Source organism: Harpia harpyja, chromosome 13 (genome assembly GCF_026419915.1).
Source record: "Harpia harpyja isolate bHarHar1 chromosome 13, bHarHar1 primary haplotype, whole genome shotgun sequence".
In the NCBI taxonomy this organism is placed as follows: domain Eukaryota; kingdom Metazoa; phylum Chordata; class Aves; order Accipitriformes; family Accipitridae; genus Harpia; species Harpia harpyja.
The window spans coordinates 29,283,799-29,306,590 of record NC_068952.1 but is presented as its reverse complement, the minus strand read 5'-3'; the positions used below and the strand labels follow the sequence as shown (position 1 = coordinate 29,306,590).

General features: G+C 37.5%; 1 protein-coding gene across 4 annotated transcripts in view; it reads right to left on the bottom strand.

The window, feature by feature from the left end:
* The window catches only part of SMYD3 (SET and MYND domain containing 3), a 446,033-nt gene that overhangs the window by 53,001 nt on the left and 370,240 nt on the right, over positions 1-22,792 (bottom strand). For all 4 annotated transcript variants that reach the window (XM_052805601.1, XM_052805602.1, XM_052805604.1 and 1 more), the window contains one exon: positions 712-799. In XM_052805601.1, the coding sequence (XP_052661561.1) occupies positions 712-799 (88 nt within the window). The remainder of the gene's footprint in view (positions 1-711; positions 800-22,792) is intronic.

Sequence of the window (22,792 nt, the reverse complement as noted above, 5' to 3'; positions counted from 1 at the left end):
GAAATTTCACTGAATAGACTAAGATGAGAGCGGGATCAATATACTCATAGTCTTCTAGTAAAAATCTCCACCTCTCTTATGCTCATCTTTTCTTGGTTGTTGCTGTTCACTAATTTTTTAAATTGGATTGAATATCTACATGATGGCCATTAGGCTCCAGTTCTGTTTATTAGCGCAAGATAATCTCATTCAATTTGCTTAATTCTCAATTATTATTATATAATACTATCATAACTTATTATAATGATTCTATAATGTTTGCAGTGAACCTGACTGTAATTATGTCCTTGTTATTGTCATTGCTGTGCAAAGAATGAGAACCTGGAAATGTTCACAATGGAAGTAATGGAAGAAAGAATTTAGCAACACTTCAGATTAAGCTTTATTTCATTTAGAAGTGGATTTATATGAAGTGGTGGGCTGTGATAGCAGAAGTCTAAACCTGAGCCAAAATATCCCTTCACATCCTAGGCACCTACTATCCTTGCCATGAAGCAGTTCCGGTCCGAGTAATCAGAGACTCTATTATTATTAATACGATTAAGAATATTACACAGTTTAAACATCAGATGAATTAAAAATACATTTTAAACAGCATAAAAATGTAAACCTTTAGGAAATAAATCTCAAAAGATGAACTACATACTAGGGAGCTCTCTGGATTGTTTTCACAACTGGATGACAGACTGTAGCCTGTCACTGAAAGGATACCTTCTTTTGATTTTGGATATCTCACTTCATTTACGGCATCTTTTACTTCTTTCCAGGCATGCTCTTCACCGGCCAATTTCTCGGCATCCTGGTTGATGGAAACAAAAGCATCTGATGAGAAAAACGGTTAACTGATAATATGCAGTAATGATGAAAAACAGGGCAAAAAGATTACACTGACAAAAGCTACTTGTGGGGATTGTATCACTATTTTTTGTAAATACACAAAAAATCATTTCACTTGGCATTCTTACTCACCCTGTGTTTGTAAGTAAATGAGATGATATAAAAAAAAAAAGAATACAAACTTGGAAACATTTGCAACAAGAACTATGATCAACCAGAAAAGAAAAATAATAGCATGTGATTTTTACTATTAAAATGCATTGAGCAGATCAAATTCTCTCAAAGACCTGTTACCTAATACTTCACAGACCCTCAACCACACTGTAGAAAGGATTTAGCAAATAATTTTGATTAGCCATGTGGTGATTATAGAGACTTTGCAAACAGTGGGAGGCTACCTTCATCCATTGCAGTTGTAAGCATGAACTTACAGGACAAGTCTACTACTCAGACAAAGCTGAACTTCTGTTTTCTTTTATAATTCATCGCTACTTCTTCCCTATTCCATCAGATTCTATAAACAGCTATGTTTTCCCATCGCTTTGTCATAAAGAAGGCAAAAATGATTAATGGCTACAGCAGTAAAAGTTTCCCTTTTCAACTCTCTAGCAGTGACTAACTGCACCTTAGGCAAACCACTTGGAACAAATTTATTAAAGCATCTACAGACACAGTTAAGCATCTTGAGGGACTTCCAAAAGCATCTAGATATTCAATTGCCATTGCTATAAGCACTTAAATGCCTTTAAAAATCCGGCCTTTAAGACACTGCAGTTCATTATCTCCCTCTCCTTATAAAAGGCCCTGCTACTCACAAAAGAGTTTTGTAAGTGCAAATTCTTGTAAGAATATTTTAAAAACAGTTCTAAAAAAATCAGCCTTCAGCAGGGGTAGAGACCTGGAGATGAACAGAGGAAGTGTGTGAAAATCTAACCAAGCACTTTGTAACCAACAGATGCTCACTGGGCATCACAGGAGCACCTCTATTAAAAAGCCTGTAATCTGTATCTGTCTAGAACTGCATAATTTTTTTATTCCACTGCTTCTTATTTACCATAAAGTCAGAACAGAAAATATTTACAGTGAGAACCAGCACTCACTTTCACATTTAATTTGCAGTTTTGTCTTTCCATCTGCTCCGTGAAACAGCAGACCTCTGTGTATTCCTGGGATGCTTAAATCAAGATTAAATCAAGATTGGTCTCAGCTGCCCCACCATTCTGTAGGGCCTTACAAGGAGGGAAGCCTGAGCCCATTGCATTTTGCACATGTACTTCCCCTACAATCAGTTCTCTGATCAAAAAGATCACCTGGAAATAATTTTGTGCATAGCTGAATTTGCCACCAGAAGGCGTAAGATGAATGTTAGGACAAACAAGCTAATACTGTAGAAATTTTATCAGTACAGTTAATGTACATACCCAGCCCTCTTACAGCTTTGTGATAGACTTAGGCTGAATCTGTTAGCTTCAATGTAACCTCTACCAGTTTTTATGGGACTACATCAATTTCTGAACTCAGCCTGCTAACCTGTAACAATCTCTCTCTAAAACATCTTTGTAGATCAAGCACTGCTCACTGATTGATCTAATAAGTAAATCTGGCCTGTAAGATACTAATGATGATGTCTGTGAAATTTTAGGTTTATGAAGCTCCCGAAAAAGAAAAATTCTTTTAAGATATCTTTTCCCACTGGCCCAAGCATAATTCTCAGTATTTCTGTAACGTGCTGTAAGCCTTACAACTAAAACCTCAGAAACATGGGAATTAGGACAGATTTATAAGTGAAAGAAAAAAACCCACAACTATATACCAAGTTACAGGCCAATGACTGATGCATCATTAGGGCTCACTTTGCACACAGTGGGACTGATGGATGAATCAGGTTAAAGTGTTCATTGACACAGGATTAATCTTTCTCTTTCTTGTGCAGTCTTTTGCATTGCTTTCCATTGTCTTCTAGCATTTCATTAACAACACAAAGTAGTGCAAGGTTGGGATTTCCTCTAACCTTTACACTAGTGCATAGGGTTAAGTCAACACTGGCTTCATATCCAGGTAGACAATAGGGAGTGTCTGTTGGACCAAAAATCTCCCAGCCCTCTCTGGATTCATGGTCTTTATCCCTTTTGTAAGACACTTTAGGATGGAGGGAGCTGGGCAGGATGCCCAGCTCCGGGAAGGATTTAAGTCACAGGTTTCAATTAGAAGTTTTCTGTGTTCTTAAGATGAGGCATTTTGAGGACTGGCTGACGTAAGAACAAGCAAAGACCTGGCTAGCTGGGCCTTTTACACCTCTACCATTCTTCACCAGATTTCCATACACCAAAGAAGTCCTGTCCTTTCCTAAACTCTCTAGTTCAAGGCCCAGAGGCTGCTTTCAAACAGGCAGCCAAGCAGGGGCTGCAAAACAACCAGGAGGGCTTGTCACTGAGAACACTTCTGCCTTCCAGCCTAATAAGCTGTTTCCAAGCAAGTTGTTTCTCTCTCTTGGACAATGCCTTGAAAGTCATGGCCATGTGACATGCCTAAAACACCTAAAAATACAAAGCTGCCTTGGAGTTGGAATTATCGAAATAATTGAAGTGATTAATAGTTACGCTGAACTGTTTAATTTAATCTAAGAGCATGGCAGTAACAGGTATGGGACATTTCATTTAGCTTTCCACAGAGTAATATGCATTCAAAGCATGTCTTTTCAGAACATGTTCCCAGTTAAACCTTCAGGTGTGCAGGGCTGCCGACAATAAAGGAGGACAGGCTTTTTTCATCTGTAGAAAAGGAGAACCCTAGCTGAAGAAAAGGAAGAGGCTTTTGAAAAAGAAGGAATAGTTAGTGACTTGTGCCTAATTATTTTCCTTATTTCTCACATTGACACTAAACATAAGAATTTGTTCTTCAGAACAATTTGTGTCTTGGTCTAAAAATAATTAGACTAGATAATCTAGTCACAAAAATGCATGACAACCTTATGGTGGCTGAAACTGGCATGCTTTACAATTCAGCTTTCACACACAGATGTGTGCTGGAGAAAAATGAGAGTACAAGTCTTGGAAGGCTCATGGGGAAAGCAGAAAAGACAGCTGCAACTCACGCTTTTCCATGACAAGAACACAACCTTGCGATACTCTTAATAACACAGGTACTACCCATTGGAGGCAGAAGCATCACTGGATGTGCTAGATGAACCCACAATCTAGGGTGCAAGGAAAGACAAAATTGATCCCGTGACTTATTTTGAGCAATTATTTCAGATGGAAGATGGTTCCAGCACCTGCTTTCCACTTACTCCAAGCATGTGCAGGGGAAACTTTTCATTAAAAGGTGAGTTAAGTTGCAACAGCAAAATTTCAATTCCATCTCTCCATTCTTCCAATACCATGGCAGGTGCTGCTACAGCTTTCTTGATAAAACACACCTGGGGATTCGTCATCTTAACACTGAAGCTTTCTGGAAATCTCCATGGAATACCTATCCTTTGGACTACCTACCCTGACTGCTTAGACTACTTCTAATCCTTTAGATAGAACAATTTCCAGTTATATTCGGTTCTTCTAGTAAAATAAGCTATAAGCTAAACTCTTCACACCTGACACCTCTTGAAAGAAGGACACTGCATACCTTCATATCTTCTTTAATTTAGATAGGGTACATAAAACACAAAGGCTCACCTACATAATTCAACCAGACAAAATTCTACTCTTGAAATCTATTTGGCTCTTCAAAATGGGCAAATGCAAAATATTCTGTAAAGCAACATTTTCCTGCCATAAAGAACCATCTTTCTTCCCCTAAATTTCACAATAATTTTGCTGTATAATGGATTAAAGAACAAGATTAATTTTTTTTTAATATTTGCTTGAACATCATAATTTCTATAGCTTGTAGATCAAGACAAATTAGTTGCTGTTTTTCTTTCAGAATACTTCCAGCTTCTATATCCAATTATTCTCCAGACTTTTAAATTTGAAGATACTCATTGCAATCTGTTTCAGGAGCCTGAGTATGGACATGATCAGCTCTGCCCAGTGCATCCTATAAATGCTTATAAAAGTAGTCTGTGGTACACAATACACCACTAAATGTCAATATTTGCTTTAAATATTACACAGTTTTCCACAGTTTACATTCCATTAGCGACACTTGTAAAAATGAAGCTATAACCATTTATAACAAATCTATAACAAAAGAGAGAGAAATAAGAAAACCAGAGGGTATCTGATGAAGATTATAATCTGTTTGCATAGTAATCAAATGTAAAATGCTCTGCAGTTCTGGCTTTAAGTGATAGGAAGATTTATTACAAAAGCACCGTCTCCTGAAACAATTACAGACATCAGCCACCACAGAAATAAGCGTTTGAAAATGTTCACCTGTTCCTTTCCCTCCTATTCCCTTGCTCCCACGTTGTTTATAAGAATTAGCTCTCTCCCTCTCTCTTCTGCTATTCTAGTGTCATGAACACATCCCATCCTTAACTGAACTTTCCTTAGAAAGGAGTATAATCTTCAAAGTACAGATACATGTTTCTCTTTCCTTCCTGTTCCTTTACACCACTCCTCCTGCCCTGACTACTCTTCTGTTTATGATACTTCCTAAAAGTGCTCCCTACGTAGTCTTTTCAAGCACCACGGCTTTTACATGCAATGTTAGCAGTCACTGTTCTTTGCTATCCCAACATTTAAAATCCTGAGCGTCAAAAGATTCCGACACGGACAGCATGTCCTCTAAGAGAAGGTATCTCTCTTACCAAAACAAGCATATGCCAACCAGTCAGTGTCATTGCCCCCTCTGCCCAAATGCACTCCCACAGTCCCAACATTGCTCATCTGTAATGCACTGCACCTCTGAAAACCTCCTGAACATTGAAAAGGTTGATTAAGGGCTAGTCCTCCTTTCATACTTCAGCTACAGGATAGAAATAGGACATGGATCTTCCGTCCTCTCAACAAAGTTCATCCTTCTCCTTCTCGGAGATGGAGGCAGAGAAACAAGCCAGAGATTTGCCACGGACAGGAACCATGAAGCACTCTGCGCCTCCCTCCACAGAAGGGAGAAGTGGAGACAGGAAACTCCGAACAATAAGTAACTCCTACACCTCTTTTTCTCCTTCCCAGCCTTCCTCCTACAAGAAGTAGGTCCAAGGGCATCTTCATTGTGTGCCTATTTCCAGTGTTCAGGTATCCAGTCCCACATAGGCAGAAATGAGCAAAGCTTTGTAAGGAGTATTGGAGTGCCAGGCTGCCCTGAGAGGAATAAAAAACCAAGGTCTAAAGTTTTCCATGACCAGTATCTTCTCTTCTAAATACACAAGTGGTATACAAGAGTGTAATGTACGCACTAGCAAATATCAGTTTTACAATGGTAAAAGCCTATAAACCATAGTTCCAACAGAAATCAGGAGTTTAATGTGAAATATTATCGGGCATGATATTTTTGCAAGACAGAAAATTCACACTAAATAATCATAATAGTTCCTTCTGGACACAAAATCTATGACTATATAATGATAATCCTGTGAGACAGCAGCATATAATTCTGTTTTTGTTGTCTTTTTGTGGAAGCTTTAAAAATATCTTTAAAAAGGAAGCTTTCTGGACTGTAATATTTTAACATTTTAAAAGCTACAGATACCTCAAATATCTGAACATTTCATATAAATTGCTGACCATAGCTTATGATTTGCTTAATTTCTAAAGATTTAAGTGGCAACGTAGAGTAGTTTTCTTAAGTTTTGTTTGAAGGTGTCAGAAGAGCTCAGACACATTTAGATTAGGACATGACATTTTAAAACAGATCTCTGATACATTATGCTCTGAAAGCATACATAACAGTTTTCTATTTCTGATTCTATTTAAAAATGTCAGTGAGAAAATGTGATATGGAAGCTGCTATACTGCAGCTAAACTGAATTTGTGACTTCAGTGCTTCATGGCAAACAGGGTATGAGGGCCTGCCGGGCAATCACAGGGGCATGCAGGTACAGGCACAGCAAGAGAAAGCACAGTTGAGCGGTTTCCCAAAATATCTGAGGTCATCTTTTACAAAATGTTTTCAGTCTTTCTCATTTCTGCAGATAATTTCTGCTCAACTTGAAGCCATAGTTTTGTGAGGGGACAGCAGTTTGTGATAGAGGACTGTATAGCTAAAGAAAAATGTATACTCAGTGGGAAGCACAGGCTCTTGTGAAGCAAACTGTGGTACTAGAGTTTGACTCCACACTGGAACCTGAGCTGAATTTATATTTATATACTGGATGAAGTTTAAACTCAGAATCAAAGACCCCTCATCTCTTATTATAAGGGCTGTGGTTTATATAAGTTTGCAGCTTCAGTTGAGGATTTCACTGACCTTCACTCTTGCGAATGTACTTTGTTAAGAACTACAAGTACGTGAAATGATCTGTGCATAGAGTCCTGTCATGATTCAAGATTTACATGTGATTTCTGAAGTTTCGAAAGCTCCCCTGTCCTGCCCCATGAAAAATAATGCCAGCTCCATAAATGCCAGTTCAACTATCCTTTCCAACCTGCATAAGCTTGTCCTCATCAGAACCTGAGCTGTCAGAAGAGAAGACCTTGTGTTTTCTGTCATAAGGCTCTGAAGAGGGTGGATGGGACACATGGCAATTCCAAAGCTATTCTGTCTGCAGACAAAAACAATGTTGTATTCCCTGTGAGGCTATTGGGAGGGGGTGAACCTGACTTCCGAACAAATTGAATTTGTACTTTTTATTTTTGAATTCTGAAAATAAAATAAGACACATTGCAGTTGGATGCCATATTGCAGCTGTGCAGTACATTGCTCAGTATTAGGCAGGCTGCATTACCTCACATAATCGATATCAGCTCTTCATGGATTACTGACTCTGCTGTCTGGAAGTGCATAAGAACTGCACAGGCTGGTAATACTCTAAATTGTATAGGTATTGGAAAATTTAACCATTGTTCACACCATTCATGTTCAAATGCTCTACTTAGGCATTCAAATCAAGATGAAGGTTTCCCCAGACCCTGTGTACTATTAGGGCAAAACCCCAAGCACCTTCACATGGTAGTATGAATAGCCTTCCCTTAACATTATCCAATTTAGTTACAACATTACAATATTTACTCAGAAATTTAAAGAGAGACATCAAAACCAACTGTGGGAAATTTATTAAAATGAGATGTTTTTAATAAAGACAAAATTAAGATCAGCGAGTCCATTTTAAGAAATCAGTTTAATTTAACAAAATTAAATGGGACCAAGATAAGTTTAACCCAATAACGTCTTAGATTTAATGAAGTCTTAAACTATAAAGTGAGAGAGGGGCAAACAGACCAACAGTTCTCAACCTCTCCAGCTGCAAGTCCAGTATCTGTCAGGCTCACAATTCTGCACACCAAAAATAGCAATTGCATTTCTGTCAGAATCATACTCCATTCTTACCCACTGCAATCCCACCTCAGCTATTAATTTCTGTGATTTTTTTACACACACACATTTTCAAACAGCCTTTTCAAAGATCTCTGCATCTATATTGTATGTTACAGAGGCAATCTCATAAATGTTTTATAGGGAAGCAAATTGACATCCCTCTTCCTACTGACTCCCCTGCTTGTAGATTCAAGGGTCACATTAGCCTTCTTTTCCAGAGGAGAACACAATGTTCTCCATTTCTATTCAGATACCCACGCTGAGATTCATCTGACCAAATAGAGACATTTGGGCTACCCTTCTATTTGACAGAGAAAAAGAGGCACTATCAGTATGTAATTTGTATTATCCTAAAGCAGGCTTCTAAAATACGTCAGATGAATAACAGTCAAAATGTGTTCATTTTTCTCCATTTTCTCCATAAAGGAACTCTAGAGTAACTAGCTCAGATGCCGACATTTACACTGTAGCTGTCTGAGATTTGGTGAAATAAATCATAGCTGTAGATCTCCATTTCAGATGTGGAACATGTGTTCTACCTCTGCAGTGGTGGCACATTTTATTTCAATACGTCTAATTGACCAAGCAATTCCAGTTACTCTGTATTATTTACCTGTCCTCATAAATGTTTATTATTCTCTCGGTCTTTGTCATCCATGAATTTTACTGGCAATGATTTTGCAATTACTTCCAATTCATTCATGAAAATGCTGGGTACTGTAGAAACAGGGTTATTATGGACACACTCTGAAACTGTTTGGTAAGCATTATATATAACTGATGATTATGGTGATTTAAAGTTTAAGTGTGTTGTCAGAACAATCTTTAGAGTGTGTATATATTTAGAGTGCATATGTATAATTTCCTGTAGTAAGAGAAAAGACACCAAAAAAGCTCAAAGCTTTCATTAGTCTTGAACATCACAGCCCAACTGAACTTATTAAAGACCAATAACACTCAAGTGTTATTATTAAAGCTTTTCTGTTTTACATGCACTCTGTGTGATAAAACCCTAAGCAAATAACATTACAGACAGTATTTCCTCTCTCAAAAAGCAGCATACAAGGATGCTAGGCTATTTAGCAAGAAAGCAAAAGAGTATCTAAAGAGATCTGTCAAAATATAAACAATACACAGGGCTAGACAGCTAAACTTCACCACAGCATCTTGCCTGGACCTGCAGACTCTTCAAATGAAAGGCACATGTATTTAACACATTCTGAAGTCCTTTCAATTAAGTGTTGGTCATTCTGGTTGCTGACCAAAACAAGTTCTATATTTATTTTTAAAGTAGGTCCCTTAAATACTACTCCTTTTGGTGAAAAGGGAGTCATAATTCCACAAGGGCTATCCTAGTTCTCTTCATTGCCTTTTATCTTGTACTGTTTTACAAAATCCTTGTGCCACACACAGCTTGGGCCATTGGGGATGATCAGCACTTCGCAGGTCCGAGACCCCAATGCCTGCTCTCAGTCAAGACAATGGAAGTTGTGGTTTATTCCATGAGCAACAGGGCCAAGTTTTGTGTCTGTGACATCACTGCCTTTAAAAACCTCCTCATTTCAGTAGCATAGATCTGACTGCAAAATTCCCATTGCAGCTGCATAGGTTACAAGCTGAAATAAAAATTGATTGGACCATGGGAAGAGCAATAAATAGAAGTTCACTACTTATCAACTCATAAAAGCCAGAGGATGGGACGAAGGGAGGAAAAGCAAAGGAAAGTACTTACAGCTTAGCATCAGAGAAATAGGGCCTTATGCCAGACCACCCAAAAATTCTTGGCACGTTTGTAATTTCATTGTAATTTCCAGCATCAGTCCAAAAAACCCCTGTGGGTAATTTGGTTACCTGAGGAAGGATACTGTTCGGCCTAATCCCTAGCAACTGTGAGGCTGGTATTTCAGACTTAGACGTTACACATTTGTTAAGGCAGTCTCAAGGTCTATCTTACTAAACAAACTGACAGCTATAAGGCAAATCTGCTTTATTTCTTAATTCTGCAACCTGTGGAGACACAGGGTGCCACTGAGGACATTTAGTGGCTCAAAAGAGATATGTAGGTCTGAAATCCTCAGAATATTTAGGTATTCAGAATGCATAATTCAATCTGCATTCATCAGTGCATTGAAATATGTACTTAAGTTTAAATGCATGCATAAACTCCATTAAAAATATTTATGCAAATGACTATACACTTCACTAAGTAGTTATTTGTGTATCAAAGTTCAATTTATGCTTCAGTGATTTGAAGAATTTGTGCTCATTGAATTATTGGTTCTAACTGAAGATATACTGACATGAAGTTAGATATTTATTTTGAACACTAATATCAAAACAATATCTTAATGCATGATATATCACATGATAAAATGGTTGCTATAGTAATTATGTTTTTTTAATGTATACTGCAATGTAAAATAACAATGTTTACTGCAGCATATGTTTTCTGAACAAATGGGTACGAAATACAGGTAGTTTAGGGTTTAGAAAAGCACATGCAACATGGTTAAGGTCATACACAGTTGATCAATCTACTCTATACCTTAAAATACTTGACAGATCTCAAAAGTGAAAGTGGCAATTCCTAGACCACTGATAAAAATTGACTGCCTAACTCACTAGCATATTGCTTGAATATTCAGTGTCAATGATCAAATCCACACTGACCAGTCTCCAAGTTTTTTAAAGTCATGAATAAAAAAAGGTTGAATTCATTTTGTACAACTGCAGCTCTTAAGAGAGCACAGTATCTGGAGTTTCCTCCTCTAGAATTTTGCCAACAAATTTGATCGTCCTCTAGCTGAATATTAGTTTCATGTAATCAAAGGAGAGGTCTGCAACTACCTTTAAAAGATGTTGTACAGTGTTCTAGTCATTTCAAGAACTACTTTGGAGAATTATTATTGACTATCCTCTAACACCAATTTAAACCAGTACAGGTTCTTCCAGTCTTTAAGGGAAGCAGCTAGAAACACTCCATAAGGCAAATGAGTGCTTGAAACAGTTTCCAGTACCTTTCTAGTACTCTATTATACTGATTCAATAATACAGACATTTTAGTCATTGACACAAAAAATAGGAAAATGGCCACATCCCAGAGAATGAAAAGGACATTCTCTAAAATGTCGTAATGTCATGGAAACTGTTATAAGACCCTTGAATATTTCTCAGGGCCTTTATTTACTGTTTGAATAGCTATCATGCACCTGGTTCCTGTCGACTGCCATTGTTACAAGTTTTTACGTGCCTCAGCAGTCAATGGTGACAGGCCAAGGTGATTCAAAGCAAGGAGAGGTAGCCTAGATCACAAAATGTGTACTGAAAGACATCTTGACTCACTTGGAAGCAGCTGTTTATGGGAGCTGCTGGAACAACACCATTTGGTGATACCTAATCTGTATCGGATTTCCAATTTTCCAAAACAGTTTACACTACTAGTAATCTATTTCTCTGTCTTCTGTTAAGTATTCTCTGCCAAGTACTTTACTCATCACTTAAAACAAGACATACTGTTCTCCTAAAGTATTTTTCCCAGTCAGATGGATGTGTCACCCCTCTGAAAAGCATGCTATCTCAATCCCTCCTTTTTAAAATTTCTTTTGCAGGTGAGGGTTTGGGGTAGGGGAGAAGCAGCTCACTTTGCATGGATCTCCACATTCATTAACCAAATACAATGTACTAGTAACTGAACTCACAGTACTTTCTCCCCTACACCAAATGTCTATAGATTCAAACTACTGTATTATTAGGCAGTAGCTGGAATCACATCAAAAGCTTTCAAAGCTCAGAAGGACTTCTTTTGTGCACAGGAATGATGCAAACTTAACGTAAAGTTGTACACTATAAATACTTTGAGAGTAAAAATGTAGTTGTCTAGATACTGTCAAAGGAAGTGCAGAAACTTTAGTTTATATCCAACACTTGTCAGCACTGACTAAGACAAAGATTCATGCCTTATCTTTTCTAAGGCAACATGATGCAGCAATGTATTTTTCTTAATGATTGTGGTCAGGGCAGGTCAATCTTGGGCAGAGTTGTGATACACTGTTTTACCACGCTCCCCAATTCAAATCACTGTTTGCAGTGTAATCAACGTCTTTCATAAAATTCACCTCAGTGAATTCCAATCCTGTGGAAAATAACAGGACATCCTGCAATGGGTCAACAAATTACACAGTTCTTTGCTGTAACTCACATGGCTGGAGTAAATTCAGCCTTTTCAAGCCTGCTGCCTTTTACACAACAAAAAGTTCCTATTCATGTCTAAAAATAAAGCTCACAAATGCAAAAATTATAACTACAGCTTTAGTTACTGCATTGTTGTGATATTAATTAAATTACTGGCAAGAAATTGATATGACACATTGCTTACCGTAGCAATTTTTCAATCCAAAGCATTCAGTCTGCAGTTTTACAGTCTCAAAAGTTATAGACTTCCTTGCTATTCAGATGAGCTCATTCTTGCTTTAATAGACCTCAGAGGATATTAGTTAAGGACTGGAATTGATTTAAGCACTGAAGAGCCTGATTTTGTCTTTCTCAATCTACAGTGCTTCCTATGAATTCAGCCAAAGCCCCAAACTTGGAAGAATTACACTGTCAAAAAGAAATTAGAATGAAGTCATAATACCCGATGACCTTGCCTCAGGGTCCTAAATCAATCAATCTTTGAAAAACAAAATTAAAAATAAAATTTGGCTTGCAAAGAGTGTCTAAAGGTTTAGAGGCAGCTGACAGGAAAGCCATCTTTCTTCATTTAAATAAGAAGACTAGAGTGAAAGATGCACTTCCACAATGTGGCATGGGATAAAACAACAGTGTGAGTTGTTGCACTAAGTTTCATACTGAGACGTTCTAAAGAAGAATTCATCTTTTTAATGTTAGTTGTATAGTGGGCATTTCTAAATCTATTTTAAGGAGGGAGATATGAAACAGGGCTGTACATTATTTACCAAAGATCACAAAACAAATAGACAACAAAACCAAAAAGACAACAACCACCACCATGTACTGCATGTGTAATATATTGCTCACTAAAAAGGTTTAATATCTTTAAAACTGTCCCTGTGTGTTCCATGCACGTACCTATGTGCATACATATATGCATACAATATTGCTTTTTCTATTAAGACCTGGTTTTGTCCAGTGCAGATACATGTACACTTCACCACAAAAAGTAATTGCAGTGAAATGGATCACAGAATACACTGTTCCTCCCAGCAAGTAGACAGGCTAAGGAGATTGTTTAGTTCATAGATTTAACGATGGGGCAGATTACCAGATTAAAATCTGGACTATTAGATTAACTTTTTTTCCAGACTTTTTTTAAGCCATTCTTGACCCATATAAAGTAAAACCATGATCTTACTTCAGGGCCCACTGTGCACAAGTCTGCTTTACAAAACCTCTCATTATTCCTCTCCTCTGATTGGAATTATCAGAAAACTGGGACAACGGACATAGCAATGAAGCTAATCTTTTGTTTTACCAAGCATTTACACCTACTGTATATGTAGTACTTCATTCTAGTGATTTCCAAGCATTGTCTGGACAGTAATTGATCTCAGAAAAAATATACTGTAAGAAAGGTAAGATTTATTAGCACAATTTTTCAGCTAAGGTAAATAAAACAAAAAGACAACAAACTGCCCAACATCATAAAGAAAGTATATAGTGTATAATCAGGATGGCATTAGGAATCACAGATTTGGAGTATGAAGAACGTATATTCAGAATCTGAAGAGAAAGTCACAGGAAGCATTGATATGAAAGAGCATCATAGGAACCACTGTTGAAAAAAGTTGTTTTTCCAGAAGGAAAAAGGTTCCTCTGTACTAGTTTTGGGTGATGTCTTCAACAGGGAATGAGTTTGGAGATGACAAAAGCTTTTGCTGAAATTACTTGAAGATGGCCTATTAAACTGTGTGCTACTTCAAGTTACTCACAAATTTGCTGATAAAGAGTAAAGAGTCCTTTTCATCTTGTTTTCTTCCTCCATGTTGGTGAGACTCAGAATGTTTGTAGACTTTACCGTTGCTATTATTTATAAATCTGGCAGTATCAGAATCACAGCTACACTGTTTTCAGGTTTTTAGACTGTACAGAGCAAACACAGTACTCACCCCAAAAAGCTGAGAGTCTAGCAGGAGAGAAAACAGTGAAATGTAGGGAGCAAAATACACAGCACACCAGCAAAGGTTGAAATTATAATCAGCCCATATACTGTTGATATCCTGGTTTGGCCTTTAAAGGTAAATGGTAAAATTCATTCCTTGTCAGAAAGGGATTTAGCTTACATCCACAGAACCGATAAGAAAAAGGTATTTCCACTCACTTTCTTTTCCTTTTTCTTTAAAATTCATAGCTCACTAATTACAATATACACTTGGGAAGACAAAGATCCAAGCTCCTATTTCTACTTGATTTGGAGCAGGAACCTAGAAAAAAAAAATACAGTGGACTGCCTGTATCCTGGACTCACCTGAACCTCACCCATTGCCTGAAGCACTGACAGAATTGTGGGGTCCCCTTACCCCATAGGGAGTGCTCTGACAACTAGGATAAAATGTCATTCTTGCTCTGATGAAGGTGTTATTTTGTCCAAAGTGGAAGACCTTCAACAGGAGGGATTTTTGAACCCAGGAAATCAAATCCCAGTTAGTCCAGAAACCTCTGCTGTTTAAAGCTGCAATATCTTTTTTTCTGACTGAAATGGGATCTCAATTAAAACCTGTGATATTTCAAGTAAATTAGCTAATTCATGGGATTTAAAAAGACCGAATATCCTGCAGAGTAGAAGAAAGTGAGTGATAAACAGATCAAGAAAAGGCATCCAAAATCAAGATTATTCCCTTAGGTAGTACTGATATTAGAAACCCCCCTGACAGGCTGAAACACACAAGACCTTACAGCAACCTCAGTGAAAGAGAATTCAGAGATTCAAGATCAGATAAAGTAATGACTGGTTTCAATATATATTTAGAAAAAATTTGTGAACTAGTCTCCCCAAAATCACCGCAGGAAAAGGTGTTTGGAAAATTATTTGTCTCATCTAGTCTTATGTTTTAAATTACTGCTGTTCCTCTCAGCATATTCCATCTTCTATATGTTTATTTTAGATTGCTAACCCAGAGCGAGACTTTTCTTATTTCTGTTTATCATTCAGTAGAGACCAAATAGTGACTGACATAGGAATGACACCATCTCAAAAAAAGAAATCATAACAGTAATAACTAGTTTTAACAAAAGTCCCAGGGAAGCTGGACGTCCAGAAAGGGGGAACACTGCTAGCCAGGCACTTAAATGTAGCTGCTACAGCCTGAAACAGTGATGAGAGTGGACTCCCTTCCCTCGGCAAAAGAGTGTTTCTGCTTAAAACGTTTGCCAGAAGATTTACATTTCCTCTTAGATGGCTGGGTCTGAAAGGAATGAGATTCTGCTCCCCTCAGAGGAGCACAAAGCCAGACTCCCAGGAGATTGCCACACTCCAACTCCTACGTTGCCTCCAAATATGAACTTGGACCAAATTGATACAGATTTCCCTATTAAGGATCCCCTGAACAAGCAAGGACTCCACATACAGCCCTGAACTCATGTCTATTTATAAGAACAGCACTATCTTTTCTGTGACCTTTGACAACCCAAGTGAGCTCCAGCTGACTGCTGCCAAGTCGTGACCAGAGCACACTGAGGCAGTCCTGAAGCAACTGGGAGAGGTAAGTGGTCATGGAAAAATGATCACAGTCCATTTGTTACTGTCTGTGGGACCACCCTTTGATGGAAAAAAATTACAATGTTGAAAGATGGAAGGAGCCTCAGAAGTCATGTAAGAAATGCTGAGAAGCTGAAGAGATCATGCCTTTGTTAATGAACATGACGGCCCAGAAATTAGAAGCAGTTGCCTTGGTTTTTAGTGTCATTTTTGGCACTAGAAAAAAAATAAAAGCCCTCTGTCCTTAGCTGTTTGGAAACACATCCCAAGAGGGTAAGATCCTCTGAAAGGGAACACAAGAGTGTTAGACTGACTGTTGGATTTCAGGAGCCAATCCAGGGTTTATGTCACTACCAAATGTCTTACCAGAAGGAAGGAACTGTTAATCAGCCAGCCACCTATGGGAAGAATCAGCATTGTGTCCCAGTTGGCTGCTAATTACTGCCACTGGCTTTTGTAGGCACTGATTATACTAACATTGGGCTGAAAGAGTAGGTGGGTGAAATACGACTGAGCTCTGGCTGACTTTCTGTAGTTTGCTTCAAAGGCAGTTCTAGTGGCAAAACAGTAAAAAGAAGATGAGGAATGAACAGACAATTTCTAAAATAAACTATTGCAAACTCTATCTTTTGATAGGAAATGGATTAAACCAGCATTTTGTTGCAACAAAATCCTGATTTCTTTTTTTAAACACACCTTTAGTACCTTAGTGCCTTAGAATCATGACTAGAGATACAGATGCTCCTACTTTATTCTTTGCTTTGATCAAAGGGTTTTATGTTCGGTTAGCTGTATGAACAGACTTGTTTTCAACAATCCTATTTAATCCTTGCTTCCCAGGCTTCATCTTTTGAATTAATTTGGAGATCTCATCTTTCATATTGTACTTGGAAAACTTAGTGAGAATGTAAATGCCTGAAAATAAATAAATATTGGGGAAACTGGGACACAAACTTCTGGAACTTGACAATTCAGCAATTTAAAAAGGCACTTCTTAACATATAATTTTGTATTCCCTGCATCCTAAATATAAGCTCCCTGAGGGAGGGGTGATATTTTTGTACTAACACCAGTACAGTGATCTTACATGAAGCTTTTACATGCTCATTCAAAACAACAGTCAATAATAAGATTTGTCATGTAACAATGCCTCTGTGATTTAAGCACATGTTCTTCAATGGTATTGCAGACACCAAACATGAAGATCCAAGGTGAAAATGTGTAAATTCTGTCCTTGGCCACATTCAAGCATCTCTCAGAAACCTCAGTGAGGCAAATCAGCCACGGACATATGCTCTGGCAACAAATTTGATCAACTTAGGTAGAGAACCATTTACATTTGACGGAATTCCTAAACTACAGTTGTGTTGTTTCCTAGGATAGGAAAAGAATGTCAAAACTTCTAGTAGGTTCAGGAACTTATTCAGTGGTTTTTTATAAAAGAGCTGGTGGCTGTATGGAAGCACAATACCAGCTGAAGAACTGCAGATGACATTTTTATGTAGCTTGGCTGCTGTTCAGGTTACCTGACTTTGAGACTACTCTAGCTGGAAACTGGACTTGTGATGTTCTCTAGCAAAACTCAGGATGCAATATAAGTAAGTACTAAGCAAAGCAATAAACTGATTAAAGGAATAACGTACTTAGTGGCATTATGTTATTACTAGCTTTGGCAACTATCAAATACTGGCCAAATATAAAAATGATTCAGATTCAAACCCATTGCTTTTGACCTTGTAATAAATAAAAGCCTTCCAAAAACCAAGCTAGACTGAAATATTAAATCCTGGCTCCAAAGGAGAAAGACGACTCATAACAAAGTGATTCTATAAGCACAAATCTCCCTGAAATCCTTGGCTGAAAATGTTAGAATGTGAACAATACTCTGGCTCATGACTGTGGAAAAAACCGTTCTCCATTTAAAATGTTTGTCATCAACATAATCCCATCTTTAATTATAATTAACGTAAGGGGCTTTTATGTGCTGGAATGGTAATACATTGCCAAGAGTTCAGCTTTTAGGAAGGCACATATTTCTGAATTACAGTGGAGATTGATCTTAAAATGGAGCAAATAATAATGTATAAAGCTGTCAGAGATACAATGAACCGAAGACATACCAGTAGCAGTAAGTTAAAGTACTGCAGTCAGGAAATATTCTATGAGTGATTTTAGAAGGGCATGGGGTTTTTTGCCCTCCTTTAGTTACTGATACTTTTTTTTCAACTTGGGCCAAAATCAATTAAGAATATTGTTTAGTTTTTTAGCTAGTGCCATTTAATTTGGCAGTAACCATACTGCCAAAAGGTTCACCTTAATCTTATCTTAACCAGTTTACATTGATGTGTTAGCACTTGCTACTCTTCCCTTGTCAAATCAGCAGCCAGGCTGCTTGACCAGTTACTAAAACAGACTGGCCAGCATTATGGTATGACCTCTTAGAATCAAAATGCAGCTGACATTGAGGCCCAGGCACCCAAAATTATTTGAGATCCACAGGTCCAGCTAGTTGCCACTGTTTGCCTCCATATTTTCTCATCCTTGATGACAGCTATGCACCTGGATTATTCCGTGCCTGTGCTCACACTTGGAGAGGCAGACAAAAAACTACTACTGTTTAGCAAGCAGAGATTCACTTTGAAGTCCTTTCACCAGCAGTGAGCAGTGAGGAATGTTTGCTCTCATGATATGCAATGCAATTGTGACTGCATAGCCACGGACCTCTCCATTTGGTCCAGAGCTGCGTCTGCTCACACTGAGTGTGCCAGTGTGCATCAGCTGAAGTCGATGCTCAATTTCAACAATTTCAACTTCAACAGGGTCCCTGTGGTTGGGCTGCAGCCTTGAAAATACAGCCTTTGCTATATTACAGTCTCAGATCTAAACAACTGTGCAAGTGAACTGTGAATACTTAGGCAGTGGTTAGAGAAGATTCTTGTGCTGTATGAAGTTGCCATACCTAGATAAAAAACCCAAGTGACTGTGACTTTTAAAGCCATTGCTGGTGTCGGAGTGAATTTTGCTGTTTTATATAGCTGTGACATGAAATATTACAGTAAATGAGAAATAAAGATAATTTCTTCATAGATAAGTTGCCTCTTAAATCATAGTTCATCAGAGACCTGAAATATTAGAAAAAACCCTCGCAGAATCATGTAACCTAGAATGGCAAAAGAGCACTTTGACACACTACTCTTGTTTGTACGCATAGCTAAACTGTGTGATTGTACTATGAGGTAACCACTATCCAAGTTTAATCAATTTTAGCACAAATAACAATGAAGAAGTAGTGACACTGGCTGCAAGATATATTTGTCTACAGGAGCCGCCAGAGACATATGCTTGAAGTAATCTGCATAAACAAATTTTACCGACAATCTGGATGTTAGCGTGCTGAAACCTACACAGTTGCAACTGCACTCTGCTATCCATGTCAGCTAGCACAGAAACATAATCATGTGATTCTTGATTTTGTGTTTATATATACTTCACGGAGCAGCATAATTTCTCTCACCCAACTTTATCTGTCTAAAGTCTGGGTATTTACTTGAAGGCATTCCTTTAACCTCTTATATCCATTCCAGCTTTCATAGATTTCTACTGCAAGACAGGATGAATGAGCTGTTTGTCTTTTCTTTGGGTACAGAGAGGCTAAAAACTGGCTTAGATTAGATGTCTAACTAAAGTTAGGAGAAATTAGTAGCATTTTGTAGGCTAAATCTGTTTACTCATGTAGATGTCTCTGAGGTTATATATGATTTTTCTTCTTTTTTTTTTTCTTTTTTTAATTAAAACAGCACTAAGATACCACATGGCAGTGGGAACTGCATAAAGCACACAACTAAACCTCAAACCATTCTACTTCAAGAATTATTCTCATTAAAACAAATCCAGCACTTAAAGGTGAAAGACCTTAGAAAATGCAGCATCTTTCTTTATTATCCTTTGGACACCAGCATACTCAGCAGAATTACAAATTGCCATCTTCATGCTGCATTTGGGGAAACAGCAAAACAGAGCTTCACAGAACATTCACAAAAATGGTCCCCGATTTAGACAGACTGATCTGGTTTCTAGTCAAAAATCTGTTCAGCTCCAATTGAAATGGTAGCTTCCCACTAATTATGAAAAATAAGGGCAGGGTCTTAGAAAACACAAAGGTTGCTTTTGAATAAAATTAATTACCCAAGGTCACTTACAAAGTCAGTAACTGACTTGAGAACACAAACTTGATACCATCTTCCTCCTTCACTTAGGCATATAAGATTAAATGAACAAGTCTTTAGAAAATATAGGAGGAGACATGAATTTAATTGATAAGAAACTTGCAAAGTATTTTTATAAATATGAATAAATAAGCATACGCGTAACTAAGCACTAATACAAAGTTTATATGCCCTTCATATAAATTTTAATGTAAATTTCCCACAGGATTCTCAGGATCACTTTTAAAACATTACAAAAGATGTAGAGTAAAAGCTACAATGGAAATGACTTGACTTATAGTTTTACTGTAAATTGATGTGTGCATCTCAGGAATGATTCCTCTGCTTTCACTGGTCCCTAGGATGTGCTCAACAGCTGCCAGGCAGACTCAGCAAGACTGGAATTTGGGAGTAACAAGAAGCTACTATCTCTATAAGTGTTTGTTAGAAAAAGGATTCTAGCTTTTTTGATGAGATGACTACTACTGAAAAAATCCCCAACACCCAAGAACTTACTTGAAGGCATAAAGCATTTCTTAGCGAACTGGAATTTGCATTTTTACGTATAACAAAGACTTATGAGATGGATTGCTGCTGACTAAGCCATCGTATTTGCAAAGCAATGTTGAAATATGTGAATTTAATGTTAGCTTATTATATTTATTGAATGACAATGTTGAATCTGCCACCCTTGATGACCTAAAGTTGCAGCCATTGCCTATTGTATTGACAAAGACTTTGCCTTTTAAAAATTTTCCAAAATGTCTTGGAAATTTGTCTCAATATCAGGGGTATTTCAGCAGGGATATTATTGAATAATTATGCCAACTGATGACTTTTAAGCATCTAAATCCAGCCACTCTATAATCTAAAAAAAAAATTATTTCCAAAAATATTATCTCCCACTGTAGCTGCAGTGTTACATGCCTCTCAACTTACCAACAGTGACTGAGATCAATGGAAAATAAAAAATAAAATCTGTATTTCCAAGTTAGTAATGTAAACAATTGTATTTATAAAATCTCTGTCACAGAGAAATTAAATGCAGTACTATGAGGACTGCTGCAGATTATATCTAATCATCCTAGACTGAAGCTGAGGTTAAAGATGTCTTCTTCATAGATATTGACAAAGCTGACATGAGGTTCCTAGCCCTTCACAGACCTCTTTACATGGTGACAATGAGGAAACTACAGAATTTCAGAATGCAGTCAGAAAGAGCTTTCCAAACATTTTGCAGTATTATCCCCACAGGGAATTTTGCCAATGGGCAGAAAAGATCAATACAATATGAACTCAAACCACAGTTAAAAATTTCAAAGAGAAAAAAAATCATTAATCTTAACCTATGTATGAGACTATTGTTTTCATCAATATATGCACATATAATTTCACCACAATATTTTTTTATGTTGACTCTTACACTGAAGTGTACTCCAGCTTGTGAATCTTGTTCTTAAAACATTCCACATGCTGAATGGTCTTTACCCTACTTGTCTACCCTTTCACAAACTGTTAAGAGATCCTTAAAGACTCTTTACCCTGCTTATTTTTCTTAATTGTCACTGCATCTGTGGGGATGCCATTCCCCAAAACTAATCTAAGATTTCACGGCACTTGAGCGAGCATCTTTAAAAGAAAGACAAAAAGAGGTCTTCACTTCCCTTCATTGCCTCCGAGTAGCATTGCAGCAATCTTTATCATGCACAGAATGCCAACAACTTTTGCACATGGACAGGAAGTAATTTAGCATTATGTCATAAGCCTGAAACTTTTCTGTGTTCTCTTTTTTGAATTGCTTCCTGATGAATCAAAGGATACATTATGTATTCAATGGTGTACTTTGGCTTGAACTACACACACACACACAACTGTCCTACCCAACACAGAGTTTAAACTTTGGGTTGATTTTTTTTTTTATTCTTTTTTGCTGTACAGCAACTATTTAATGAATCATATCATGCTCCCTTGAATCATATTTTCATCAATACCCTCCTTACCATTTCTAATCTACGGGGAACACATTTAGCTATGGCATGTGACTCACCCAAACCAGGCATTTGTGAAAATAAGAACAAGCATACACATAACTAGAGAGACAAAGTGCATAAACTTCTATGAAGCCAGCCTCATTTTGCATATTCCATTTGATGTCTCATCAGGATTGGAGCCAAAATGATTCTGGGCAGTCTGCATAAATATGAAGCAAACCAGAATATATTTAAACTAGGCTAGGCTGAACCTTAGTAAAAGGTCGTGTTGAACAAAATTTTATCTACTACAACTACTGACCTGCTACTCCAAGAACTTGTGAAAGAGGGCATAAACACTACAGTCAGTCATCCAAGCAGGTTCACCACTCTAACAACTGCTGAATATGTCTGGTAGTTCTTGAAAATTATTAATGCAGCTGTTCGTCAGAATTAATTTAACATTATTATGAGGATAAGCACAGCCTTCCTGCAGCATCAGAAAGTGGCTTCAGTTAAAGTTCCAAGATTATTCTTTTGAATAGAAAAAAAAAAAATCCTTTCCTTTCAGCTTAAAGTCACGTTAACTCTCATGTTCAGAGGTCCTTTTATCTCAAAATGATCTGAACCACATCTTGGAACTGAAA